The sequence below is a fragment of the Sinocyclocheilus anshuiensis genome, unplaced genomic scaffold (assembly GCF_001515605.1).
Source record: "Sinocyclocheilus anshuiensis isolate Anshui unplaced genomic scaffold, SAMN03320099.WGS_v1.1 scaffold50, whole genome shotgun sequence".
NCBI classification, from domain to species: Eukaryota; Metazoa; Chordata; class Actinopteri; order Cypriniformes; family Cyprinidae; genus Sinocyclocheilus; species Sinocyclocheilus anshuiensis.
The window spans coordinates 70,441-94,245 of NW_015542382.1; the positions used below are offsets into that span (position 1 = coordinate 70,441).

Genomic DNA, 23,805 nt, shown 5'->3' on the forward strand with positions numbered 1-23,805 from the left:
CAATCTTAATGAGCAATGGATCTTTATTCACATTTTTTGTATGATTTTGTTTCATTTTTGTGTGTGTGTGTGTGTGTGTGTGTGTGTTTGTGTGTCATGAATAAGAATGCATGGAACACTTGTCTAGTATTTAGAGTATTTATCAAATTAAGTGTTTCTGTGAACATGAGCCTTATATATTATTTGTTAATTCAAATAACTGTTTTTTTCTTTTTTGTCTTTTAAATAACATTTGAGTCTTTGAGTCACTGATAAACATCTGCATACACTCATACAGCCAGCTCACACTTTGTCGCACTCTGATGATGTCACTCTTTGTTAAATAGAAAAACCATCTCCACACAGATGTTTTCCTTAAAGGTTCTATGACAAGTGGATGTAAAACCTGTTTACATTATCTTTGGAATTAGGTTTTTATTTTTGTGAAAATGTAAAAATTAATTAAAGTGCCTTTAAGATTCACAGTTATTGTCCTTCTAAGGTCTGATGCTGCATAGTATGCAGTTAGCTCACTATAAGCATATCAGGTGTGTGTGTGTGTGTGTGTGTGTGTGTGTGTTAAATACCCAGAAGCAGACAGAGAGACTGAGAAACAGCACTATGGAAAAAAAAAATCTGTATAATATACAGTAAGTACAGATGTCATATTAATTTAATCACATTCCTCCATTTGCCTCTTTTATTTTTCCATTAAGTGTCAATAGAATATGTTTAGGCATCATAGATATACACATTAGTAACACTGGATAATGAAAAACATGCGTTTTTGTGTGTATGCTTGCATGTATAGGCCTATTTGTGTGTGTGTGTGTGTGTGTGTGTGTGTGTGTGTGTGTGTGAGAGAGAGAGTGTGTGTGCCCTGAACAAACTTAAGCTATTATTCCCTGGTTGGATTGTGAATGTGCGTGTGTGTTTCACTGCATGTCTGAGAGGAAAGCATGAGAGAATGCATAATGGCAGAAGGCCTATCGCCATGGTAACAGGATGAAAGAGAATGAAAGTGTGCGAGAGAAAGAGAGGAACAGAGTGAAAAAAGCGAAGAATCATTGTCTCAGGGTACAAAAATGATGTGAATGAACTACAAATGTAAAAATAAGAGTAGAGGGACTGATTGTAAGAGGCACAGCCTCAGTATATGTAGCAAAGAGTACTAGAAAAATGGGACAGACAAACACGTGAACACCAGAAAAGACAGAAAAGGGACGAAGTCAAAGAAAATGAGAAAGCAAGCAAGCAAGCTCGCTCGTCAGTTTGAGAGCACCCAGTTAACATCATAACACTTTAAAAAAGGATTCATTAAAAGAATGTTACATTCATTCAGCCTGGTTCAGTTAGCAAAAACAGTCACTGACCTCCGTGTCATAGTCTACACAGACACTCAACAATTCACTACCACATCTACACCAAACAAACAGTCACCCAGAAGGTGAATGGCACCTTAAACGAAAGATAACTCGCAGTGTTCTTTCTACAGTGGATAGAGAGTTACATGTACACCTGTGTGGTCATAGAAAACAGTGTGCAGAGATTCACATTTACACATGGTTTATCCACTTACTAGCTGCTACATATTGGAACGTTCCAAATTCAATACAAGATAAGCTATTTTAGATATTTTCTTCAAAGATAAGCTATTTGGCATGTTGCCACAAAATGCAATTTTGACATGTCCTCAACTATGTTAATGCACTTATAATGGAAGTCCAGGGAGCAAGGAATAAGCAAAATAGGGGGAATAAAAATTAAATACCTTTTGAAAGTATAGCCTCAAAACATCAATATTCTAGATATTAAAATAAAACGAATAAAAAAAGGGACTGGAATTACATTAGTAATGCATAACCAAAGGTTAATTAATCTAGACCAGTGTCCCACAACTAAAAGAAGGATTTTGACAACTTTGTAGCTGACATATAATCTCTGGACAGAAGAATTAAATATAAGCCAGTGGCTCTCCACCAGGGAATGGGGCCCGCTAGGGGGCCTCAAAAAAGATTACTTAAAATTAGACAAAACAAGCATTAAAATAAACTGATTCAATGGTGTTCTCTCTCTCTCTCTCTCTCTCTCTCTCTCTCTTTAATGAACCAGCATTCCTACGATTTTTGTAAAACCTGCATACATGAGGAATCCTAATTTTAAAGGTTGGTTGATCAGCTTTTTTCGAAGGCATGATTGTGTTTATGGGGTGCAATGTAACATGTTTTCATGCTTTGTTTTTTAAAAAAATGCATTATTTTCACATATTTGACCTTTATTCTACACCGCTGTTTCTGTTCTCGTCAAAACAGTCTGTTGAGTTCCTGGTTCTGTGAAGCCCCTCCCTAAGAAATACACAATTGGGCTCAGATTGGTTAGCAGGTCCAGTATGTTGTGATTCGCTAACTGCCTAGTGCACGTTGTCTGGAAACGTCACGCCCCCTTACCATTACGGTAGTTGCATGTTCCCGGGGGGCAGGGTTTATGTAAACACTGGGGTTAGTGATGTCACAAACCCGGGAAGAAGCTCGTTGTAGTCCCTACCAGGCTTTTTTGTAGTCCTTAGCGCTAAAAAAAAAAATCTCACTTTGCATTGAACTTTGAGTGTCGAACTTTGCAGACATTTTTTTATGTTCTAACAGAAACATTACACACTAACTAAAGTTAAAAAAGTGAAATCATAATCAACCACCCCTTTAAAATAAACTGATTCAATTGTTTTTTTCTCTTTTTAAAGAACCAGCATTTCTAGTTTTTGTAAAACCTGCATATATGAGGAAGCCTAATTTTAAAAGTGTGATTCCTAGACCTGCAAAAGTAATGTTAATAAAATCTTAAAACTCTGATATACATTATGTTGAATGTACATTATTTTCTAATCATGCCAAGCTCTGAAATATTTTATTGGGTATAAATTGTGATTGAAAAATATTTATAAAATCCTAACCCAGTAAATCACAAACAACTGGAAAAATAATGTTGTCTTCAGACATTTTTGTGGACAATGAGAGGCTCTGGAGTCAAAAAGGTTGGGAACCACTCATATAAGCATTTCAACAAAAATACAAGCTGCACATTTTGCTTTTAAACCCTTCAGAATGCCCCACAGACTTCCACTAAAAGTACATTACTCTACAATTTTTTTTAACAAAACAAACAGAGTAAGGTGTCAAAATTACTGTTTGCGGTAAAGCATTTACCGGAATATTCTTTAAATTAACAAACTGATTTTTCATGTTTTGTAGCCTGTGTCACTATTTTCATCTGTATTTCCAACATGGCTGTTTAAATTTCAGTATCAGTAGAGTAGCTACAATCATAAATAAAAAGGCAGTGCTTCACTGTGAGAGCCCAGAAATCTGTGTAACCAGAGACTAGATCCGAGTTTGACCCTAACGCATGTCAGTTACTGTGCACAAATCGGTTTTTTTGCAAGCGTGTTAGTGGTGTGATATACCCTCGTTCTTTTTTTTTTCTTACCATACAAGTGTAAATGTAACCCATCATGAGGTGTAACCAGGTTAAGACAGTGGTCTGATGAAGTAGTTGATCAATCCTTCCGTTAGGATGCATGAGACAAGTACTGGAATTTAAAAACCTCCAAATGCGAGATATAGTGATTGGGTCGTATAGGCATCCATGTTCTGATGTGAAGTAAAATGAGTGCTCGAATAGCAGATGCATTGTGGGATAGTTTTTGGGAAGCACATGATAGGAAGACTGCTCAGAGCACTCTTGTTACCATGACAACTGAGTAACCTGTCTCCATGGCAACCTGGCACAGAGGAGTGGAGCGGTCTCATTCCTGGTCTTCAGCCCAAATTAGCTGTCAATCAGCAGTCAGGGATTGGCCGACAACACCATCCATCACATATCACCGCAGTCCGGGATTGGCTAACTGTGATGTCGATCGTAAATTCCACGTACCGTAGCTCATCGGCAACATTCTTGGCTGTGTAATTAACCAACAGTTATCAGATAAAGTCATTGGCTATACATAACTGCTCTCCTGGAACGGCTTAACTGCAAAGTCCATCTGTTTACTTTCGGGGTCTGGCAACTATGTCCATCTCCACAGGACCAAAATTCTGTGTTTTAAAGTATAATTTTGATATATGTACATGTTGGTTTGTGTGTGGCCCTGTGAAGAGCATTACACAGGTTTGTCACAGGTTTTCTGCGTTGACCCTGTCCTGAAAGATATAGAGGTTGTTAGTGGCTGCAATGGCGATGATATTTTCAGCCGGGTGCCAAGCCATGTGCAGAATCTTTTTAGTGAAGTCCAGACTGTCCACACCCACGTCACCCCGCCGACGCCGGCCCCCGGTGTAAATGCGGCGAGTTCGCAGCACGGCCCTCGGTTTACTGCTCTCACGCCATGCCTCGAGGGTAACACCGCGACCGGTCTCGCGATCGAACATCCGGAAAAAACTGTTATACGCTCCTGTCATGATTACACTTGGAGGGGGAACGGTGAGGTGAGAGACAGCAAAGCATGATGGTTATAAAACAGAACGGGTATGCGGAGTAAACAAGAGTTTGGACGAGGAACAAATGAGCAAATCAATAGGATAAAGACCATAATGGAAATACGAGAGAGTAGGAAGAGAGAAAAAGAGGGTATGAGTACAAACCAGGAAATAAGCCTATATTGCATCAAAATATGATTATTCAAAGCCTCAGAAATGCTTACCTGTCTGTGCTGTTCCAGACACACTCAAACTTGTCAAAGATGCAGTCGTTTTCATACAAAGAGCAGAGCTTGCTTCTTAGGTACTCATGAACCTAACACACAAGGAAATGTTCATATATATTTAAAGTCATTCTAAAATTCTATCATGTTTAATTCTAAAATGCATTGCAGAATCATTTCTGGGATGATAAGTGTTGGGGAACTACTTTGAAACTGTTGATGGTGAGAACATCAGACAAAAACATAAATTTATAATAAATACAGTACAACTAAAAACAAGAATGTACTCTAATTTATATAACAGAGTTGAAGACAGAGATGAACAGCAGAATATTCCACTATAAATATAAACAAGACCGAAAATGGAGCACAGCGAATCAAATCAGTCAATTGATTATTAAATCTGTTGATTTACATAAATAGTCCACTGGAATTGATTCAATTAGCATTGTTATTAACTAAAACTAAAAATCATTAAATTAATTTTTGTTCATCGAAATAAAGCTAAAACAAAATAAAATATAAATATTTTATGAAAAACGTAGAAATATTGCATTGGCAGCTGACAGAATTAAAACAAGTTTAAGTTAAAGTGATAAAATTACTAAAACTAAAACCGAAATAAAAGCTAAATACAAATATTAAAAATAATAAATAAAAATGACAAAAGCACATAACAAAAATACTACTATTTAAACTTAAAAATGAAAATATCAAAATTTTACTACTATAGTATAATATAGAAATATGCTACTGTATAAAATACTATAATAGTACATAAATAACACTAACTTTCCCACAACAGTAGAGGACCATTTAGGATGAACTTATTTACTAGAACAGAAATATAAAAAGTGTCTTTCATGTGAAAAAAAATATATAAACCTCATAAACCAGAAATAGTTTAACCTAGTATATGAGCTGCAAATATCATGTGTTTATGGTGACATGTACCAAGACCTGCATGTTACCCACCTGGTAGGTCTCCACTGGGCCCTTCTCCATGTTGAGGTCCCATACTTTGACAGTCAAGTAGTCTCTGGTGAGCAGATAACGTCCGCTATGGCTAAACTTAACATCAGAAACCGACGAGATGATCTCAGAGAAGAAAGATCGATTGCCTGGGTCCTCTGGCTCCTCAAAGACTGAGGTGAAGAGAAGAAACAGATTCAAACTCACTTGAGTTCAGAGTCACTTGAAATAGTTAGGATGGGGCAGCTTTTATCAGCACGACGAGCCTCCATACCATTTAGCTCAACTTTTTAATACTTTAGCTATCAATCACCAGGTATTTTGTGTCTGTCAGAGACTGCTGGTGAATGGTTTCAGTGGTTTTACACTTAATGACAGCAATGAAACACCTTTAAAACAGTGGTCTGCTTATCTTTTAATTCAGCTGTAAGTCTAAATCTCACTACATCTGCGTGAATTTCCCCAGCAACTAGCACAGCTGTTCTTCTTAATTGCTTTCAGTGTTTCCCGCTGTCTTTTTTTAACTAAGCTACTTCCAACAGGTCCTGGCTAAGTGAAGAATTTCTGAAATGAAAGATTTTAGGGGCATAAAGAAATGAAAGGTTAAAGGCAATGTTTGGGAATAGTTGTATGAGATTCATCTGTCACGAGGCATTGTCTTCTTTTCTAATTATTAACTGACAAAATGAAGCATATATTTTGATTTCATGTTAACTGTAATAGTGTGCAAGTAATCTTAAAACGGTAAATACAATACCGTTTAAAGTTTAATTTTTTTTGCAAGGAATCTCAGAAAACTCAGTAAACAGTAATATTGTGAAATAGTATTACAATTAAAAATAACTTTTCTATTTTATTTTAATTATTTTATTTTAATTCTATTTTTTTTTTCAATTTTAAAAATGTCACATGATCCTTCAGAAATAATTATAATATGCTGATTTGGTGCTCAAGAAACATTTCTTATTATTATCAATGTTGAAAACAGTTGTGCTGCTTAATATTTTTGTGCACTCGGTGATGTATTATTTTTCAAGATTCTTTTGACAAATAAAAGGTAAGCATTTATTTGAAATAGAAGAGTATATGTCTTTACTCCAACTTTTGACCAGGTTAATGCAGCCTTGCTGAATAAAAGCATTTATTTCTTTCAAAAAATTAAATAAAATCTTACTGGACCCAAACTTTTGAACGGAATGGCAAGTAATGCAGTGTATGTGCTTAAGAAGCATATACTTACTTTTGGAGTGCTTGTCACAGAGTGCTGACTCTCTCATGTCACAGAGGCGTAGCGTGCCTTTACTGCTGCTGTATACAAACAGGTGGCAGTGCTGTGGGTGGAACTCTGCAGCTGTTATCACCTCCGTCAGGTCCTCCATATTGGCTGGCTTAATGTCCACAATGTCTGAGAGGGGAAGGGGTCAAGGAAAGCTTCTGATTTACAGCTCTGAAAGCTGCTCTTCTCTGTTTGAGATTCCTAATTCTTTTATGAACTCTCATGAAGATTTTCAGTGAATAATGGCTTAAATTTTGGTCTGTTTGGTCATAAAAGAGTCATATTGACCACTTTTATGATATTTTTGTTTTGGTGCTTTAGTTCCCTTTTTAAGAAACAGATCACATAAGATCTACAACTGCAAGCACATTCTGACACTCGTGGCTTATAAACAGTGTATCATCAGCAGATACATCCGATTGGTGTAAATCTCTACAGTTGCATGATTATTATTCTGAGCACGCACTCACTCACTCACTCACTCACTCACTCAATCACTCAATCACACACACATACTGTACAAGTTCATCCACACACATCACATGCAAGCAGAAAGCACACAACCTACAATTTTCCTGAAGGCAGCTATTATGTGTTTTAGAGGAGAGTGTTTCCTTGGTGAATTATTTAAATGTTTCCATAGATATTTTATTTCTAGGTCAGAGCCCTGCTCAAAAGAAGAGGAACTATGCAATCTGGAACACAAAACCCTCTGCCTTCAGTCCAGTCACAGGAACGCAAAGAAATGAAAGCAATCCAGTTCAGGAACAGAACAATTTTTATACCATATTCACTCAACTGATGCAACGTTTTGGTTTTATATATAAGCCAGTTTAAAGTGTCATAATGACTGGCTGCATTTAGTTTTATCTTTTCTTTTTTCTGTGAGTGAATAGACAGGAGGATTGACATGAAGGATACTGAAGCTTCGATCGGTGATATCCAGGTGCCACATGTTGATCCTGAGATCATCAGCAGACAGATATGTCTCGCCATCGCTATTGACTGAGATGGAGTTGACGTGGTAGGTGTGGCCATTGGCAAAGATTCTCCTCGGCCGTACCTCAACCATCAGGTCAGTGGGCTTCAGGACCGGCACCTTGAAAGAAATGGATTTAGCGTCAGAAGTCTTCTTTTATGTTAGATTATTTACTCAATATAAGGGTAACACTATATAACTAATACTGTACCTATGATAAATTAACAAACATTATATTGTAGAATTGTATATATTCATTTCATTCATTCATTTAATTTCTATCTGTTTGAATGTATAAAAACTAGTGATTTTTTTAGGTTGCATAATGTAATGTAATGTTCCCTTTCATGGGAACGTCGAACTGCGTCCTCTAGGGGTCGCTATGGGGAACGCCTCGTCGTGACCCGTGTCTGAAGCATACATTGAAAAAACACCAACTCGTTGGCCGGCGACAGCCATGACGTCACTACCGGTGCGACTATAGTATAAATAGGCGCCGGGAGCACACATCATTCTCTTCTTCGTCTTCATTGACTGTTTTGTTTGAAGCGTGCATTTCTGTGGTAAGAGCGATCTCTATTCATCTCATTATGGCGAGCACTACCAAAGCGTTTAAGGATGTGTGCATCCGTGTTGTCGTTGTTTAACATCTGATGACACACACAATCTATGCGTTATTTGTTTGGGCGAAGAGCACGCACGCGATGCCTCCGAGGGGGCAATCAGCGTGCTCTACGAGCGTTTTTTCCAAGGGAAAAAGCTCAGCTCTTGTTTGTCTCTCTTTTCGAGGAAAGAAGGGCAGCCATCTGCTTCCCGCGATTCAGGACCCGCTGCTGCTGAGGCACAGAGGAGAATGTCCCTACTCAGGGAGCCATGGTTACATAAGTAACCTGAGACGTTAAATGTCATTCATTATGTGTTAATGTACAGTCAGATGGTCATTATCAAGGGAGATCAGGACCCGGTCACATCTCATGTCACCCTAAATGAATTCAATTTTGCGATAATGACCGGCTGACTGTAAATTATCCAGCTTCTTACATTACTTACCAAATAAATAAAAAAACTGGACTTCAAATATTGATTTGAGTTATTATTATCATCATGTGAGAAGAAAAAGACCACAGAGTAATATGGGAAACTAGCACAGATACTGTACATAGGAAACAGATACTGTACGCAGATTAATAATGTCAGTTGTCAATTATAAATTTAGTGGTCATTATACAAAAAATGTTTAATCAAAGAATGCATTGATTGAGCAATTAGAAATGGATTCCTGAGAGCCGTGTATAATACGTTATTATAGAGCGTGACAAAAATCAGTGACTAAAACAAATGCTAAATCAAACCAGTCCATCCTTCTGCACCGGATTGACTATGTCAGCTGTGAAAATACCCGTAATGAGGTGACGGTGGAGATGTCCTTTATTCGCCCTTCTTCGTCCTTCAGATTGTAGCCCTCTGGCCGCTTGTCTCTCTCGCTTACCTTCCATAGCTTTATCGTTTTATCTGTTGGAACATACCTGAGAAATGATCAGCCATTCATTTTTATAACGGAGACTTTCTATACCAAAACATCAATACATATTTATTTGCCATTTTCTAATGCAGGTGGCCTTGAAAGGCATTGTTCATGCTTATGATACTTTTAATAATGTCTTATGATTCAAAGGTACTTACAGATGATAGAAACGTGCAATGTAATTCAACCCAACTATTTCAGTCTGATATCTGATACAGAATAATCACAGTGCCTTTTAATATTAGGCCTTAAATTATATCTTATAATGATTGGGTTATTTTCTAATTAGGAGGATTACATGGACAAATATGAGGCTAGATTAACTCCTGATGGACAGGAAGTGGTGTGATTACCGTTGGTAGAGAGGAGAAAGTGGGCAGCGTTTTGCTGTGGCAGCCAGCGGATCTTATTGATCTTCTCCTCAATCTCCAAACTTTTCAGATAGTCGAAGTCCGGTTCGTGACTCTGGAACGTACTGTAGACATTATACTCACCCGATTCTCCCAGCTCCTCAGATTCATCTTTAGACTGCAGTAAGAAAGAAGACCCAAATACAATGTATACATGCTTATGCACATATATAATAGTACAATTTCATGCTTAAGAGTATTTCTGAATTAGAATTTTACTTTCATAAAAATGTCTTCTAACATTCTAACAAACAGTTTGGTTTATGCAGCATACATGACAATAATGGCATTCCCTTTTTAAGTTAAAATGTGACCCTGGACCACAAAACCAGTCATAAGGGTTAATTTTTAAAAAAATGCTGAATAAATAAGCTTTCCATTGATGCATGGTTTGTTAGAATAGGACACTATTTGGCTGAGATACTATTTGAAAATCTGGAATCTGAGGGTGCAAAAAAAAAAAAATCAAAATATTGAGAAAATTGCCTTTAAAGTTGTCCAAATGAGGTTCTTAGCAATGCATATTACTAATCAAAAATGAAGTTTTGATATATTTACAGTAGGAAATTTACAAAATATCTTCATGGAACATGATCTTTACTTAATATCCTAATGATTTTTGGCATAAAAGAAAAATGGATCATTTTGACCCATACAATGTATTGTTGGCTATTGCTACAAATATACCCGTGCTACTTATGACTGCTTTTGTGCTCCAGGGTCACAAATCTGTTATTGGTAGTCAATTTAGACTTATTATTGCTAGTATTGATTGTTTTAAATTTAAAAGAGCAAATAAACAGTGGATCTCTTTACTGTCTGACCTTTAAGTAGGTTTCAGTGTGTTATTTAAAAAAAAACAGTGTTTTGTTCAGTATCTAGATTAAAATATGGGTTAATACATTGAAAAGGCACTGATTCAATGCTCTGAGAAGACCTTACAGTGATCTGTGAACTAGACTGCTCTATATCAAAGTCAATATCTGATACTATGTCTTTAAGAAGTATTTTAAACCTGATCTATTTAAATTCTGTCATAAGGCTCTTTGGGCAATGGAAATTATTCATACATATTCAGCGCCCTATGCTACAGAGCTACAAAATGCATGTTAAAGGTGTATGTAATATTTTTGGCAGCACAGCATTTTTTAACCATTATGACCTTTGCTATTTACCTCCCCCAGAGTCAAACTGTTCACCATCTAATTCACTCCAATGCTTAAAAAAACACTGCTTTATTCCCCAATCATCAATCCCCCACTACAGTGCTTTGCTCACAGTCTGACCTACCTCTGTCTCTCTCTGGAAGATGACCACTCGCCCCCCCTTATCCCCTGTGGCCAGCAGATCCCCCGTCTGGTTAAACTCCACTGTAGAAATGACATCAGCTACAAAGAAATAAAGAAGATAGCGTTAAAATTATTAGCAGAAAAAAAAAAATTTATTAATCATATCATATATACATTATACGGTATATATTATGTACACAATACATTATTATTAATAATAATAAAATATATGTATATATATCATTATTTTTGTTATTATTATTCAATATTTGTACTATATATGCATTATTATTACTATTCTTATTATCTTTGAAAAATAATAACAAATATTTGTAATTGTTTTTCTACAATTTTGCTTTCTATTATAGAAAATGTACAGATTTTAGGGTTGTGAACAACTGCAGGTGGCAGGTCCCAGCCAAAAAATATTTTACGGTACAAATTACCTAAAGTAATAGAAGTTCATGGGCATGTGCTAGCACAGCACAACTGTGGTTTTGTCTACGCAAACACTTTTACTCAAGAGCTTCATCTGGGCATATATCTTCACATTGTACAGCCTAATAGTTGATAAACAGCATGTCACACTCCTGCTTCTGTTAGTACAATGACGATGCCACTAAATAAAACAGCCTGGCTTGCTCCTGATGAAGCATTCTGCTCTTTAACGTGATTACGGTAAGGCCTGCAAAAGATACAAACGACTGCTAGACAACTTTAGGAATAATATGCAATTGCTTGGATGAAAAATTCAAAATACATGCTACACGATTTTATTCCCATGCATGTTTGCTCATGCTTTATTCTGGCTTTATTCAGTCTCACTAATGCATGCTGTAACCCAATAACAGTTGTGTGGTGGGACCAGGTGACCAAAGTCTGATGAGTCAGCTGAATTAAAAGACTTTACAGCACAGCTGCTGATATGAAGGATATATTCAGGACTTCAGAGAGGTGAACAGGATCAAATTACGGTTGAGTATGTGTGTGTGTGTGTGTGTGTGTGTGTGCAGTGGGAAGGGGATGTGCTTCTTCTTCTATGCGATGAGGGAGGATCATGCAGGTGTGTGCACATACCTTCTGTGACATAGTCTCGGAGGAAGCTGTGATTGATTTTGGGGCTCTCGCCGTCCTCACCCATCGGAAGCGGCAGAGTGCGTAAGCGCGCCCGTCCGGAGCAGAGCCGTCCAATCCGTGCTGTCCCACCCCCCCGGTGCTTTGCCCATGCTGCTGCGGCCTAGCAGAGTAGCCTGCCGCACGGCATCCTGGGATATGGTCCGGCTTTGTCAGGAGGAAGACGAGTGGCGAGTGATGAGGATGCCACGGGGAAAAGGGAGGAAAAAATGGGATGAATAAACCACAGTTCAGTCAGCTGGAGAAAAGCACCTTGTCATATGCACACATGCTCGAGCACACGTCCGGACACTCAGCCAACACTGCCTGGCAACAAGAAATGCAGAGGGAAGAAAAGAGGATGTAGGTGTGTGAGTGATCCGTATTCTTTCGTGCCGCGGTAGGTCCTTTTCCAGGCGCTTCCTGGGTGCGGTAGTCTTTGAAGGAAAGCAGAGGATAGCGGAGGAGAGAGAGACAGGTTGCCTTTCATGGGAGGGATGATGAGGAAGAGGAGAGGCCTTCACGGTGTGTCCTCTCCCTTCTGCTGCAGTGTGACGGAGTGCGCGTGTGTGTATGCGTGCTTGTGCGTGAAGAGAAAGGGAAGATGAAAAAGAGGGGGGAGGGAGAGAGAGGGGGGAGAGAGAGAGAGAGAGAGAGAGAGAGAGAGACCAGCCTGTCTTTCTCGATTACCACTGCTGCTGAGCATCTGCACAGCATCACGATGTCACAGAAGCCTCCTCCCTCCTCGGCCAATCAGAGCCCAGCTCCCCTCGGCCGCACCTCCCACTGCAGGTGACAAGAGGAATGAGCCTGGAAAGGAGAGGAGATGGGGAAATCAGAGAGATGGAGGCAAGAGAATCTGGGATGCTGTGGAGCCAGAGATATTCACTGGAGTGAGACATATGACACGAGGAGACTGATGGGAAATGGAGCAAGATGACATCAAAAATGGGAGGGATGGAAGACGGAAAGCAGATGAAAGGAAATGCAAATGACGGAAGGACAAAAATACACTTTGGAGGTAAGCAAAAGGAGATGTACTGTACATGAATGTTAAAAGAGGCTTAACTGTATGAAAGGAAATAGTATGGGAAAATAAGGAAAACATGAAAGATGCTATGAAATCTTGCTGAGTTGCTCCCTCTAGTGTTTGTAGATATTAATACATAGGAGGATGGGAAAGTTTAGGATTGCACAATAACTAAATTGTCAAAAGTAAAAAAAGGAAATAGTAGATCTACAAGCATAAACATTTCTAGTCATCTGAACCACTTGTTTGAGTTTCTGTAAGGAAACAATGAGGTAACTAAAGCTATGCCAATTTAGTAATACAGATAATACACTTTTATAGTGTCATTCATAAATGCATGATAAAGTCCACAACAATTAAGCTGGGATAGAAAGAAAAACGTACAAATTAATAAATGCAATTAAGCAAATGAATTGGTCTCTCTCTTTTTATTTATTTTTAGAATGGTGGTTTTCATTTAATGAGTAAAATAAATTAATTGCAACCGAAAACCCCATTCGAGAGAGGATTGGATTTCGCCCGCGAGATGTTACTAAGCAAGGTAACGTTAGGCTAAATGTGACCGCACCTTTATGGTTATTTTTTTTTTAAAGTATGAGGGGTATGAATGTAAGTTATTTATGATGCATTAATATGAACCTAAACCATGTTTGGAAACAGTCTTTATTTATTTTTTTACAATTCTATTTGGTGCCATGGCACAGAAAACGCTTAAAAGCAGCAAAAACCTGTTAGCCTATAAAACTGTTTAATAAACGCTTCTCAGAAGTTAATGTACTACTCTTACCACATGGACAGTACTTATGTAGGCCGATGAATTGGATGCAGAATTCAACTTCATCCGTGATAACCAGCTGACAGGAATTGCGTCAAGTCTCATCTCCCAGGTAAAGGTTGCCTTGGCTTTCTATTTATCTATCCATTTATTTATTTCTATTTCTTGACAGTACCAGTAGAGGCCGCTAATATCAAATAAATCTGCAAAGAGATGTTTTGGCAGGGCATTGGTATTATACGTGTGAGTATTATACTTTACATAATTATTTTATACTTTAGAACTACTATACTTGCTTTAGTGGACTTAAAGTGGAAGTATTGCATCACTTTAACATAAGGACGTTTGGAATCCCCTCTTAAATGAGTTATAACCTGTTGCATTGTAGTAGTTTGCAGTTGTTAAACTTCGGGGAAAGGGAAGTGCTTTCTAGAAAAAGGAATGTGGTTAAAGATTTTCTGCGTGCATCTGCATTTTTTTTTTTGAAACAAACACCCACCATATCCTTGGAAATTCCTGCTAATGACATCTTTGGAGAGTCTGAAATGTCATAATAATAATCGGTTTATAATGAAAAAAAAAAATATTATGCAAATAATATACAAAGTATTATAATATGAGGCTTTAAATGTTTTAGCATTTTTTCCTAAACAAAGCTTTTCGTTTTTAACACTCACTGTTGTTTCTACAGTAATTTTTAGTGCTATTTGTTTATGTATTCACTTGTTTATTATTTTATTTCTAAAGTTATTTTACAAAAAAGTCATTTCTACCTTATTAAACAGCACTGATAAAAATGATTTTGTGGTGTAGTAAATACTGCAGAAAAACAAATGTAATTTAAACAAACACCCACCATATCCTTGGAAATTCCTGCTAATGACATCTTTGGAGAGTCTGAAATGTCATAATCATAATCGGTTTAAAATGAAAAAAAAAAATATTATGCAAATAATATACAAAGTATTATAATATGAGGCTTTAAATGTTTTAGCATTTTTTCCTAAACAAAGCTTTTCGTTTTTAACACTCACTGTTGTTTCTACAGTAATTTTTAGTGCTATTTGTTTATGTATTCACTTGTTTATTATTTTATTTCTAAAGTTATTTTACAAAAAAGTCATTTCTACCTTATTAAACAGCACTGATAAAAATGATTTTGTGGTGTAGTAAATACTGCAGAAAAACAAATGTAATTTCTACATTAAATAATTTTGTTTAGGCAATAATATATAAAAAGAGTAAAGAGTAAAGAGTAAATTCTATATTAATACTATATTTAAGCTTGTAGAAATAAAAATGTTGGAACTTAGTAGTATATTTTACTTGGAATTGTGCTCTTATATTTACAAGGATTCTTTAAGTAAATATCAAAGTTATGATCCCGTTGTTCCCATCATGCACTGGGGCATGAATAATTAATAAGGTTAAATCTTTTGCTGTTTTCGAGTTGTATTTGGGTCATTCTACAGAATTGGTGAAAACTGCTGTCCCACAATGAAAAAACAAAAGCATTTAAGACTTCAAATCTTAGATGTTTACTAAGATCCTTCAATTAACTATTGAAACCCACAATAATATTTAAAATATCAGTAATCTTAATATATATAGAATCATCATTTATTGGGTACTTTCAATTGGGAGATGGCTGTCCCGAACCCTAAACTCTAAATTTCATCTTATGGAAACAATATTGAATTTATTTTATTTTTATTTTTTTTTGCATTTTTTTCCATTAAATGCATAAAAATATCTTTTTTATTTTTTTTAAAGAAAAGTTAAGTAACTGAGTCTGATTTTAACGACACCCCTAAATTTATTATCAGGAAATATTCCTATCTCTTAAAGCTACAAGGTGTGAGTAGATAGGTCCGAAAGTCTGAAAATCTGTGTGTAACTTTAAGGAACGTCACTACCGAACACCTTTTTTCTGCAATTAAGCACACTTTTTTGGGTGTTATTCCATTACACTTAGTTTGTATATGTGTAAAACTGTTCAGAACTGTGTTAGCTAACCATGTGCTGATTTGCATATTTGACGTAGGCTCACAAATCTAAAATTGTCACTACCGAAACATTTGGTGAAGTTTTGGTTGTCTCATCATTGTTTTTTGGGTGTTATTCCTTAAAATTGTCACTACCGAAACAGTCACAACCGAAACATGTCATCATTGCTTTGGTAGTGACAAAAGGAAACACATAATCCATTATTTGGGGGAAATAAACAAAATTTTAGTACAGTTTAGTACAATTTTATAAAATTTTACATACAATTTTACTATGTTTTGTGATGTGGTAGCTACCAAAACATTACTGTCACTACCGAAAATGTGCTGTCATGACCGAAACATGGGATGTTTTGTCAAAAATAAAGTATACTGAATTATCAACTAAGATGTTATGATAATGTTTGGTTCTATGCATATCGAAACGAATGAATCCTTTAAAATCTGTGTGATCAACTTGATGCCTTTTACAAAGAAAGATTAGATGCAAAATACAACAAATCACATAAATCACACTTGAAATATTGTTAAAATTGCAATTGTTATTGATTTACCTCTAAAAACTTTTTAATAGAATAGCAAAAAATAAATTTACAAGGTAGATGTAAACAAAATCGTAATAGGTCAATATAACCCTTCTTATTCAATTATATATTATTGTGTTTCGGTAGTGACAAATTTGGGGAGAGGAAACATATTCCAACACTTTCTGAAAATACAATGCGAGAATTAACTGCACAATTACTAGAAATGTGTACCTTGGATATTATACAATTTGCATACATACAAAATTTGTGGAAAAAGACAAAAAAAAATTCCAAGACGTTTCTTTGCACCAATTCTGCAGAATGGCCCATTTACACTGTTTTATGGTCGCTGTTGTTGCTAGGTTTAGTAATTTGCTGTTTTGTGACATCTGGAGTTAATTTTCTACTCAATGACCCATTCATCCTCAAACACTATCCACTGATTGTTACCGTCATTGTGTATTGTGTACCAAGTATTGAGGTCTCTGTGTTCATTTGGGTAATATCCATATTGAGTAGACATATTATCTTGAAAAGGATAGCAAGCTGTCTACTTGCTTACTTACATGCTTCAATAGCATGGCTTTTTTCAGTGTTTTATTGTTTGAGTAAAGGTTACAAACCATGACTGAAATGTACTTGAGTATTGCAGAGTAAACTTAAAATTATTAAGCAGAAATTACTCATCAAACTCTGAACACTTAAATTTACTTATTCCCTTTGCTAATTTTGTAACTTAGTTAAGTAGTTACTTAATTCCATATTTAAAATATATTTAACAAAATATTAGTGCAAAAACTTGCAAAAGAAAAATTATGCAAATTTAACTTTTTTTTTTCAGTGAAACTGTGTCATGTTCAGTAATCACTGTGTCCTCATGCCCTGTTCCAGTCTTTAATCAGTTTGCTTATTTATCTTAAGTTTGGATCATGTGGGGTTTGTCTATTTATGTCCACTTGACATTTTCTAATAGCTATTTGGCAGGTAGAGGCAGTTAAAGACAAGAGTGCAAAGTCATTAATAGTTCTCTGGGACACTAATCCTGTTGCCTGAATGGGCATAACAGAACCTCTTGGTGTTATCTCTCGGATTAGTTTTATGTAACAGATTAGCCCCCACCTCCACTGTGCGGAGTTGTGAGGTTAGTGTAGCTGGTGACAGCAAAACTTAATCCTCTGACCTTCCTTGGATACAGACCGTGCATCAGTGTTTTTCATCTCTCTTCATCGCTCCTTCAGGAAGGTCCAGCAACTTCTGCATCTTCATTTGGAGAGCAGAAAGGTGAGAGAAAACATGCCATGTCTGCATACGGAGTCTCTGCCCTCTCTGCCTGCTGAAGGGAGGTATGGAGTCACCTCAGCCCACAGGGGGTCTCAAGGGTCCAGATCCAAGTCAGCTAAAAAGGGGAAGAATGGAGAGAAGGGTTCATGTGTGGAGAGGAATGACAGCGAGAAAGAACAGAGTGTCATCACCAGTGCTGGATGGTTCTTCTCACCTCTCTGGACCCCAGGGGCCAAAACCCAGAGACTGGGATTCAGGATGGGAAAGGAAAGCGAGAAAGTGAAGGCATGGCTGGATGATCATTCAGATTCTGCCAGATCTTACTTTAGCAGATCCTCTAGGTGAGCAGTGTAGCTGTATGTGTTCTGAGAGAGTATGAAAAAGTTACATTTTGTGATGTGATGCATTTTTAATCACGGTTTTTTATTCTTCATGTCTTAAGTTTAAACATTGCATACAGTAGTTATACACTCTTAAGAAAAATGGTTGTAAATAACACGAGATTAAAGTTCTTTGTGGTGCTGGATAGAACAGCAGATAAAGAAATAGTGCTTTATATAACGACTGTGGGAAGTCTCGGCTTAGTACTTTCAGTTATATATATATAACTTTTATATATATATTAAAGTTTTGAAAGAAGTCTCTTAGCTCACCCAGGCTGTATTTATTTAATCAAAAATGCAGTAATATTGTGAGATATTAAGACAATTTCTGTTTCAATATGCTTATAATTTATTTCAGTGATAGCAAAACTGAATTTTCAGCAGCCATTACTGTCTTCAGTGTCACATGTTCCTTCAAAAATCCTCATGATAAACTGATTTTCTGCTCAAGACACATTTATTATATCAGTGTAAAAAAAAGAAAGTTGTTTTAAAAAAAAGCTGCTTAATATTTTGGTGGGAATTTTTTTTATTTACACATTTCATTGTTAATTTGTTTACTTAATATACTGTAAATATATATGTATGTGTGTGTGTGTGTGTGTGTATATATATATATAACTAATATTTTATTTAATTTGTTAACACTTTTTAATGAAAAAAATGTTTATTAATATGGTACTACCAATCTTTTGCTTTTTCATTTCAATTAAGAACAGGAGCCTAGTGCGAGAGTGAATATCTTGACAAATAACGACTTCCACATATCAGGGTTTTGCTGTAAAAAATCATTTTAAATTGAAGGAACCATTAAGGAAACCTTCTCTTTGAGAGACACCATAAATGTGACCCTGGACCACAAAATCAGTCATAAGGGTCAATTTCTTTTTTCATTAAAATTTATATAAGCTTTCCATTGATGTATGGTTTGTTAGGATAGGACAATATTTGGCCAAGATACAACTATCTCTGAGGGAATCTGAGGGTGGAAAAACTTGAGACTGGTTTTGTGGTCCAGGGTCACAAATGATCTCACAGACAGCAAAAATTCTGGCTTAAATTAGTACGTATTTCTATTTAAATTTGGTCTGGTGGATCAACAACATGCTGACCACCCATGCTGGGTTTTTTTTGAACAGGGATGGCTTTATATTATATACTTTAGACATAGCTGTCGCCAAAGTATTACAATGCCTTTTACCCTCTGTTTTGTCTCCTCTCTTCTTAGACATTGGATGCATGGCTGTGTAGAAAGACCCCAAGCTGGCCAAACCCTCATAACTGAGCCAAGATCTAGGTTGACTATTCTTGGCAGACGCAGGGTTTCCCACCCCCTGTGTGGGCCCTCTCGAGGACATGTGCACCCTGCCACAATGGAAAGACCACACTCCTGCCTTTCTGTCCATCAGATCGATGATCCTGTGTGTCTGGATCGGGCCGGGGGTCGTTCTCCTCGATCACTGCAGTCTACATACTTTCCATTTTCACCTTGTGTGTCAAGGTCAAAGTGTTTGCCACATTCTCTGAACTCCCCAAGACCAGCAGGACAGTGTAAAAGAGGCGAGTCCTGTAACTTCATGATGCGACTCTTTGGTGGTCTGATTAGACCTCTACAGAACAAAATCATCTGTCAGATCCTACAGCACCTTTCTGAGATCACTCAGGCCCAGCGCTGCTGTCTCTCCATGACAACGGTGGACAAAACAGGTGTAAAGTGTTTGGGTCCTCTCTTCCAATCAGATGAGGAGTCTGTCTACGGTTACACACAGGCAGAGTGGGACAAGTGCATTATGGGATACGTGGTCAGCACTGGGAGGCCACTTAACATCAGTGATGCCCGTGAGGTAATAAATGAGGGGTGTTCCGTGTCAAGTCTAATCTGGCCTCATAGTCAGTTTAGGTCACTGGTGGACTGTGGTCCAGGATTCCCCTTGTAACAGAAACACTAAGATTAAGATTACTCAGGCTTTCCAGGACTGACCTGAACTAATTCTTTGTCCTAAAAATAGATTGAATTTTAATTCAAGGTGCTTTAAGTTTGCCATAATGTGCCAAGTTATTCAGAGCTTATCTTTTAACAGTTTGATCTGAGGTGACTTCAAAGATCTTACTGCACTATTCAATAGTGGCAAATGTGTAAACAAATAAATATTTATGATAATGTAATTCCAATAATGAAAACAGAAATCAAAGTGTTAGCTAAACGTGTTTGAAAATGAAGATGAGGATGAGTGGTCTTGCTTCGATAAAGTTAAATATCTTAAATATAGTGTGCTGCCATTTAGATTTCAGTATTGTATTTTTTTATGGATGCACTGATATTAATAAACAGCCAATACCGATATATAGCCGATGGCCCATAAATTACAGAAATGTTTTGTCTAATTAAATTAAAATTAAAAACTAAAATATTAATTATTTTAAATGCTACAATTGAATTTATGCACCACAAAATAATGCAGTACAGTATGATAAGCAGATAAACCGACGAATGTCAAATACTACATTTCTAAATAAATTAAATATGAAAACATTATGTATTAAAATATGAACACTCTAAATAAATTAATATCAAAACAAAAAACTCATTTTAAATGCTACACTAAAAAACATTTGATGTTGGATTTACTTAATTTAATTACTTCATTTAATATGAAATTTTAAAGTAGACAGATTGAAATTATATTTTCTTGTAAAACATACTCCAATAATCTTTGTCTTATTTACAGTTTAAAAAAAATAATGTTTCACAGTGGCCAATTGAATTTAGGCCTTGCTACATTGCAGTATAATGTGAAAATGGAACATCATTATGAGGTTTGATGAAGATTACATTTAACAGTGTTACATATTGAACATTACTTTTAAGTGAGCATTAGATGATGGCAAAGGTAATCTCAGTGTATAAATGGGAAATGGGCATGCACAATCAAATATTTAATGTTGACATACCAATTAATTAAAAAAGAATAACGTATATGATACCAATATAATCATGCATATTTTTATTGGAGATGAGTAGGCGTGGGAATAAGGGATGAGACTGTGTGTGCTTGCGAGTCTTTATACGCTTTGGGACATGTGCGTGGGAAGGGAAATCCTTCCCTAATCTAAGCTTTAAACCCTGATTTGGCACTGTGACAGCTGACAGAATGTGAGCAGAGAAGAAAGAGACAGAATGAATAGCAAAGATAGTAATATGTGCTTAACTGGCATTTCTTCTCTCAGAAGCCACTTAATTCTTATCTTTAGGCCTCTCTATGTTTCCAACCCTGTTACACCTCTGAAATTTCTCACATTTGCCTGTGCAGACAGCCATAAAACAACATACACTGTCATCACCTCAGAGATAACATAGTGATGCAAGGTTTTAAATTGATGTGGTTTACTAAATCACCTGAATGATTGATTTTAACTGTGCTTTTATAGGATCCAAGATTTCAGATTGAACTGTACGAGAGGGAAGAGGACAGACCCAAAAGTATTCTCAGTGTGCCTATCCTGAACCACAAAAAGGAGGTTGGACAATCCTAGATTATCCATTAATATATTGTCATTATGCTATATGCCCAGATAAGCATTAGTACCATTAACAAGACTGATTGTATATCTTTTTTTTCATTATATTTATGTTTGTGATATGACATATTGTCTGTTAAAGAAATGGTCCATTGTATATTGGCAGGTTATAGGTGTTGTCATGGCTGTGAACAAAAGCAGGCCAGGCACATGTGTAGGCAGCTTTTTCTCAGAACAAGATGAGAAAGTGAGTATTTGTCATAAATAAAGATGGCAAACATTTTGCCTTTCAATAATCTGAAATTCAATGATATTGAGCACATGTGCATTTTTCATCAGTAGGCATAGTGCATTGAGTATGAATTATAGAAGAATTGTATGTGGCAGTCCACATATCTATAATAGATAACAAATGCTTTTTTTTTTCATGTGACTTGAATGAGTCAAAGAATGAGCCATCTTTTTGTCTCTAGGTGCTGTCGTCACACATGGTGTTGTTCGGACTGATCCTGGAAAACAGCCAGCTGTGTGAAAGTTCTGAACAAGAGAGCAAACGCAACCAGGTGTCACGCAGACGTTCGCTTAGACACGTTATCTAAAGTGACGTACTTATCTAAAATGATTCTTCTGAAGAATACATAACATGCTTATCACAAAGAACTTTTTCTCTAGCTTGAAATAAGATACTTTAACAATATTATGTTAAAACAGAAAAGACACAATTTGCAATACAACAGCATGGGGAAAAAAACACATAATTTGCAACTTTATCAAATTATTGTATTGGGAAAGTGATGATATCAGATACTGTATGGGGTAATAATATGGTACTAAGATATATGTAGAAACATTCACCATAATGAATGATTAACTTACATCCCACTTTGCACACTACTTTAGGGATTCATCTTAAATTCACTTTTTATAATTCACTGTGGTTATAATTGTGCATTTGATTGACAGGTACTTTTGGAATTGGCCCAACTGGTGTCACATGACTACCCCTCTGTGGATGACATGCTCAGCAAACTGGCTGCTGTCATCCTGCCAATTACAAAAGCACAATTCTGTACTGTTTTCATCTCAGACGACAGCTCCACGGTAGTACAAGAATTAATCAAATTTATGGACAATGATTCGTTGTTAAAACAAAAAGGATGCTGTATTTGTTTATTGGTAACTTTAAAGCATGAAGCTCATAAAATTCTTTTAATACTGACCTACTAAAAAACATCTGCACTTGATACTGAGAGATCTGTGTTTTTTGTTGATGTCTTGCAGGGGCCTTTCTCAAAGATGGTCCATATAGAGCATAAAGAAAGCAATTGCTCTGACCAGTGTTCTACAAGGTAAATAAATGTATATTTATAATTTGATCATGATATACACAAAATAACAAGTACCTATTTTTTTTAAGCCAATGATGTTGAAAGTCACATAATAATAGTGTTCAGTATTGCTCTTTAATACTAACAAACAAAAAAGGTATAAAACATTCTGTATTCATATGTACGTATATAATGAGTTTAGCATAGTTAAATGTGTAACTGTAATCTTTAGGGATTATGACAGCAATGGCATCAGCTACATGTATGACGTGCATGTGCGAAACTCCATGGAGACACTGAACATTATCAACAGACCTGTAAGTTTATCTGATTAATTCACTTTATCACTTTGCTAATTATATAATATTACCCATAACACATAGTGCTGGTATAAATATTTTTCCTAATGAATTGATTGGGATCATATGGGTGATTCTATAATTGGAGATACATTTGGCATTGTAGAAAGTTAAGAAAAAAAACTTTTCACTAACAGATTTTTTTTCAGTATCTTATTGAAAACATATTTAATTTTAATAATTCAGTGCTTGCCAAACACAAGTTACTTCCTGTTTTTACTTTTAATGAAAAAACAGATGTCTTTATGGTATTGTTTGTCAACTCTGTTACGGACAAATTAGCCAATGTGTAGAAATAACAATAAATCATAACAGGAAAAATCCTTCTTGTTTCATTAGACAAACAGTCCTTACATTCCAT

At 36.2% G+C, this 23,805-nt stretch overlaps 2 protein-coding genes across 6 annotated transcripts in view; one reads left to right on the forward strand and one right to left on the reverse strand.

Annotated features, from left to right (window-relative positions):
* Nucleotides 1-3,452: 3,452 nt before the first annotated feature.
* ppp2r2ca (protein phosphatase 2, regulatory subunit B, gamma a) lies at nucleotides 3,453-12,891 on the reverse strand. Its single transcript, XM_016491697.1, has 9 exons — nucleotides 12,201-12,891; nucleotides 11,125-11,222; nucleotides 9,778-9,952; nucleotides 9,299-9,411; nucleotides 7,842-8,019; nucleotides 6,885-7,049; nucleotides 5,648-5,817; nucleotides 4,673-4,764; nucleotides 3,453-4,437 (listed from the first exon to the last, which is right to left on the reverse strand). Exons 1-9 carry the CDS (start codon nucleotides 12,262-12,264, stop codon nucleotides 4,146-4,148), a joined length of 1,347 nt encoding a protein of 448 aa, XP_016347183.1. The 5' UTR covers nucleotides 12,265-12,891; the 3' UTR covers nucleotides 3,453-4,145.
* Nucleotides 12,892-13,030: 139 nt separating this feature from the next.
* Nucleotides 13,031-23,805, forward strand: part of pde5aa (phosphodiesterase 5A, cGMP-specific, a) — a 22,431-nt gene continuing 11,656 nt past the window's right edge. For 2 of the 5 annotated variants that reach the window (XR_001634660.1, XM_016491698.1), the window contains exons 1-8: nucleotides 17,698-18,196; nucleotides 19,467-20,082; nucleotides 21,668-21,757; nucleotides 21,924-22,004; nucleotides 22,231-22,320; nucleotides 22,721-22,858; nucleotides 23,039-23,106; nucleotides 23,318-23,402. Coding sequence is in view for 4 of the 5 variants with exons in the window: in XM_016491698.1 (XP_016347184.1) it covers nucleotides 17,868-18,196; nucleotides 19,467-20,082; nucleotides 21,668-21,757; nucleotides 21,924-22,004; nucleotides 22,231-22,320; nucleotides 22,721-22,858; nucleotides 23,039-23,106; nucleotides 23,318-23,402 (1,497 nt within the window). In the remaining variant the exon portion in view is untranslated. Of the gene's footprint in view, nucleotides 13,258-17,697; nucleotides 18,197-19,466; nucleotides 20,083-21,667; nucleotides 21,758-21,923; nucleotides 22,005-22,230; nucleotides 22,321-22,720; nucleotides 22,859-23,038; nucleotides 23,107-23,317; nucleotides 23,403-23,805 lie in introns of those variants that run through there. The other 3 variants (XM_016491700.1, XM_016491701.1, XM_016491699.1) reach the window with 3 other exon arrangements.

Coding starts and splice junctions, on each gene's coding strand:
- ppp2r2ca (XM_016491697.1), bottom strand. CDS start 12,264: ATGGGTGAGGACGGCGAGAGCCCCAAAATCAATCACAGCTTCCTCCGA. Junction 11,223..12,200: donor CCGAGACTATGTCACAGAAG/GTATGTGCACAC, acceptor ATTTCTTTGTAG/CTGATGTCATTTCTACAGTG. Junction 4,438..4,672: donor GTCTGGAACAGCACAGACAG/GTAAGCATTTCT, acceptor TCCCCCTCCAAG/TGTAATCATGACAGGAGCGT.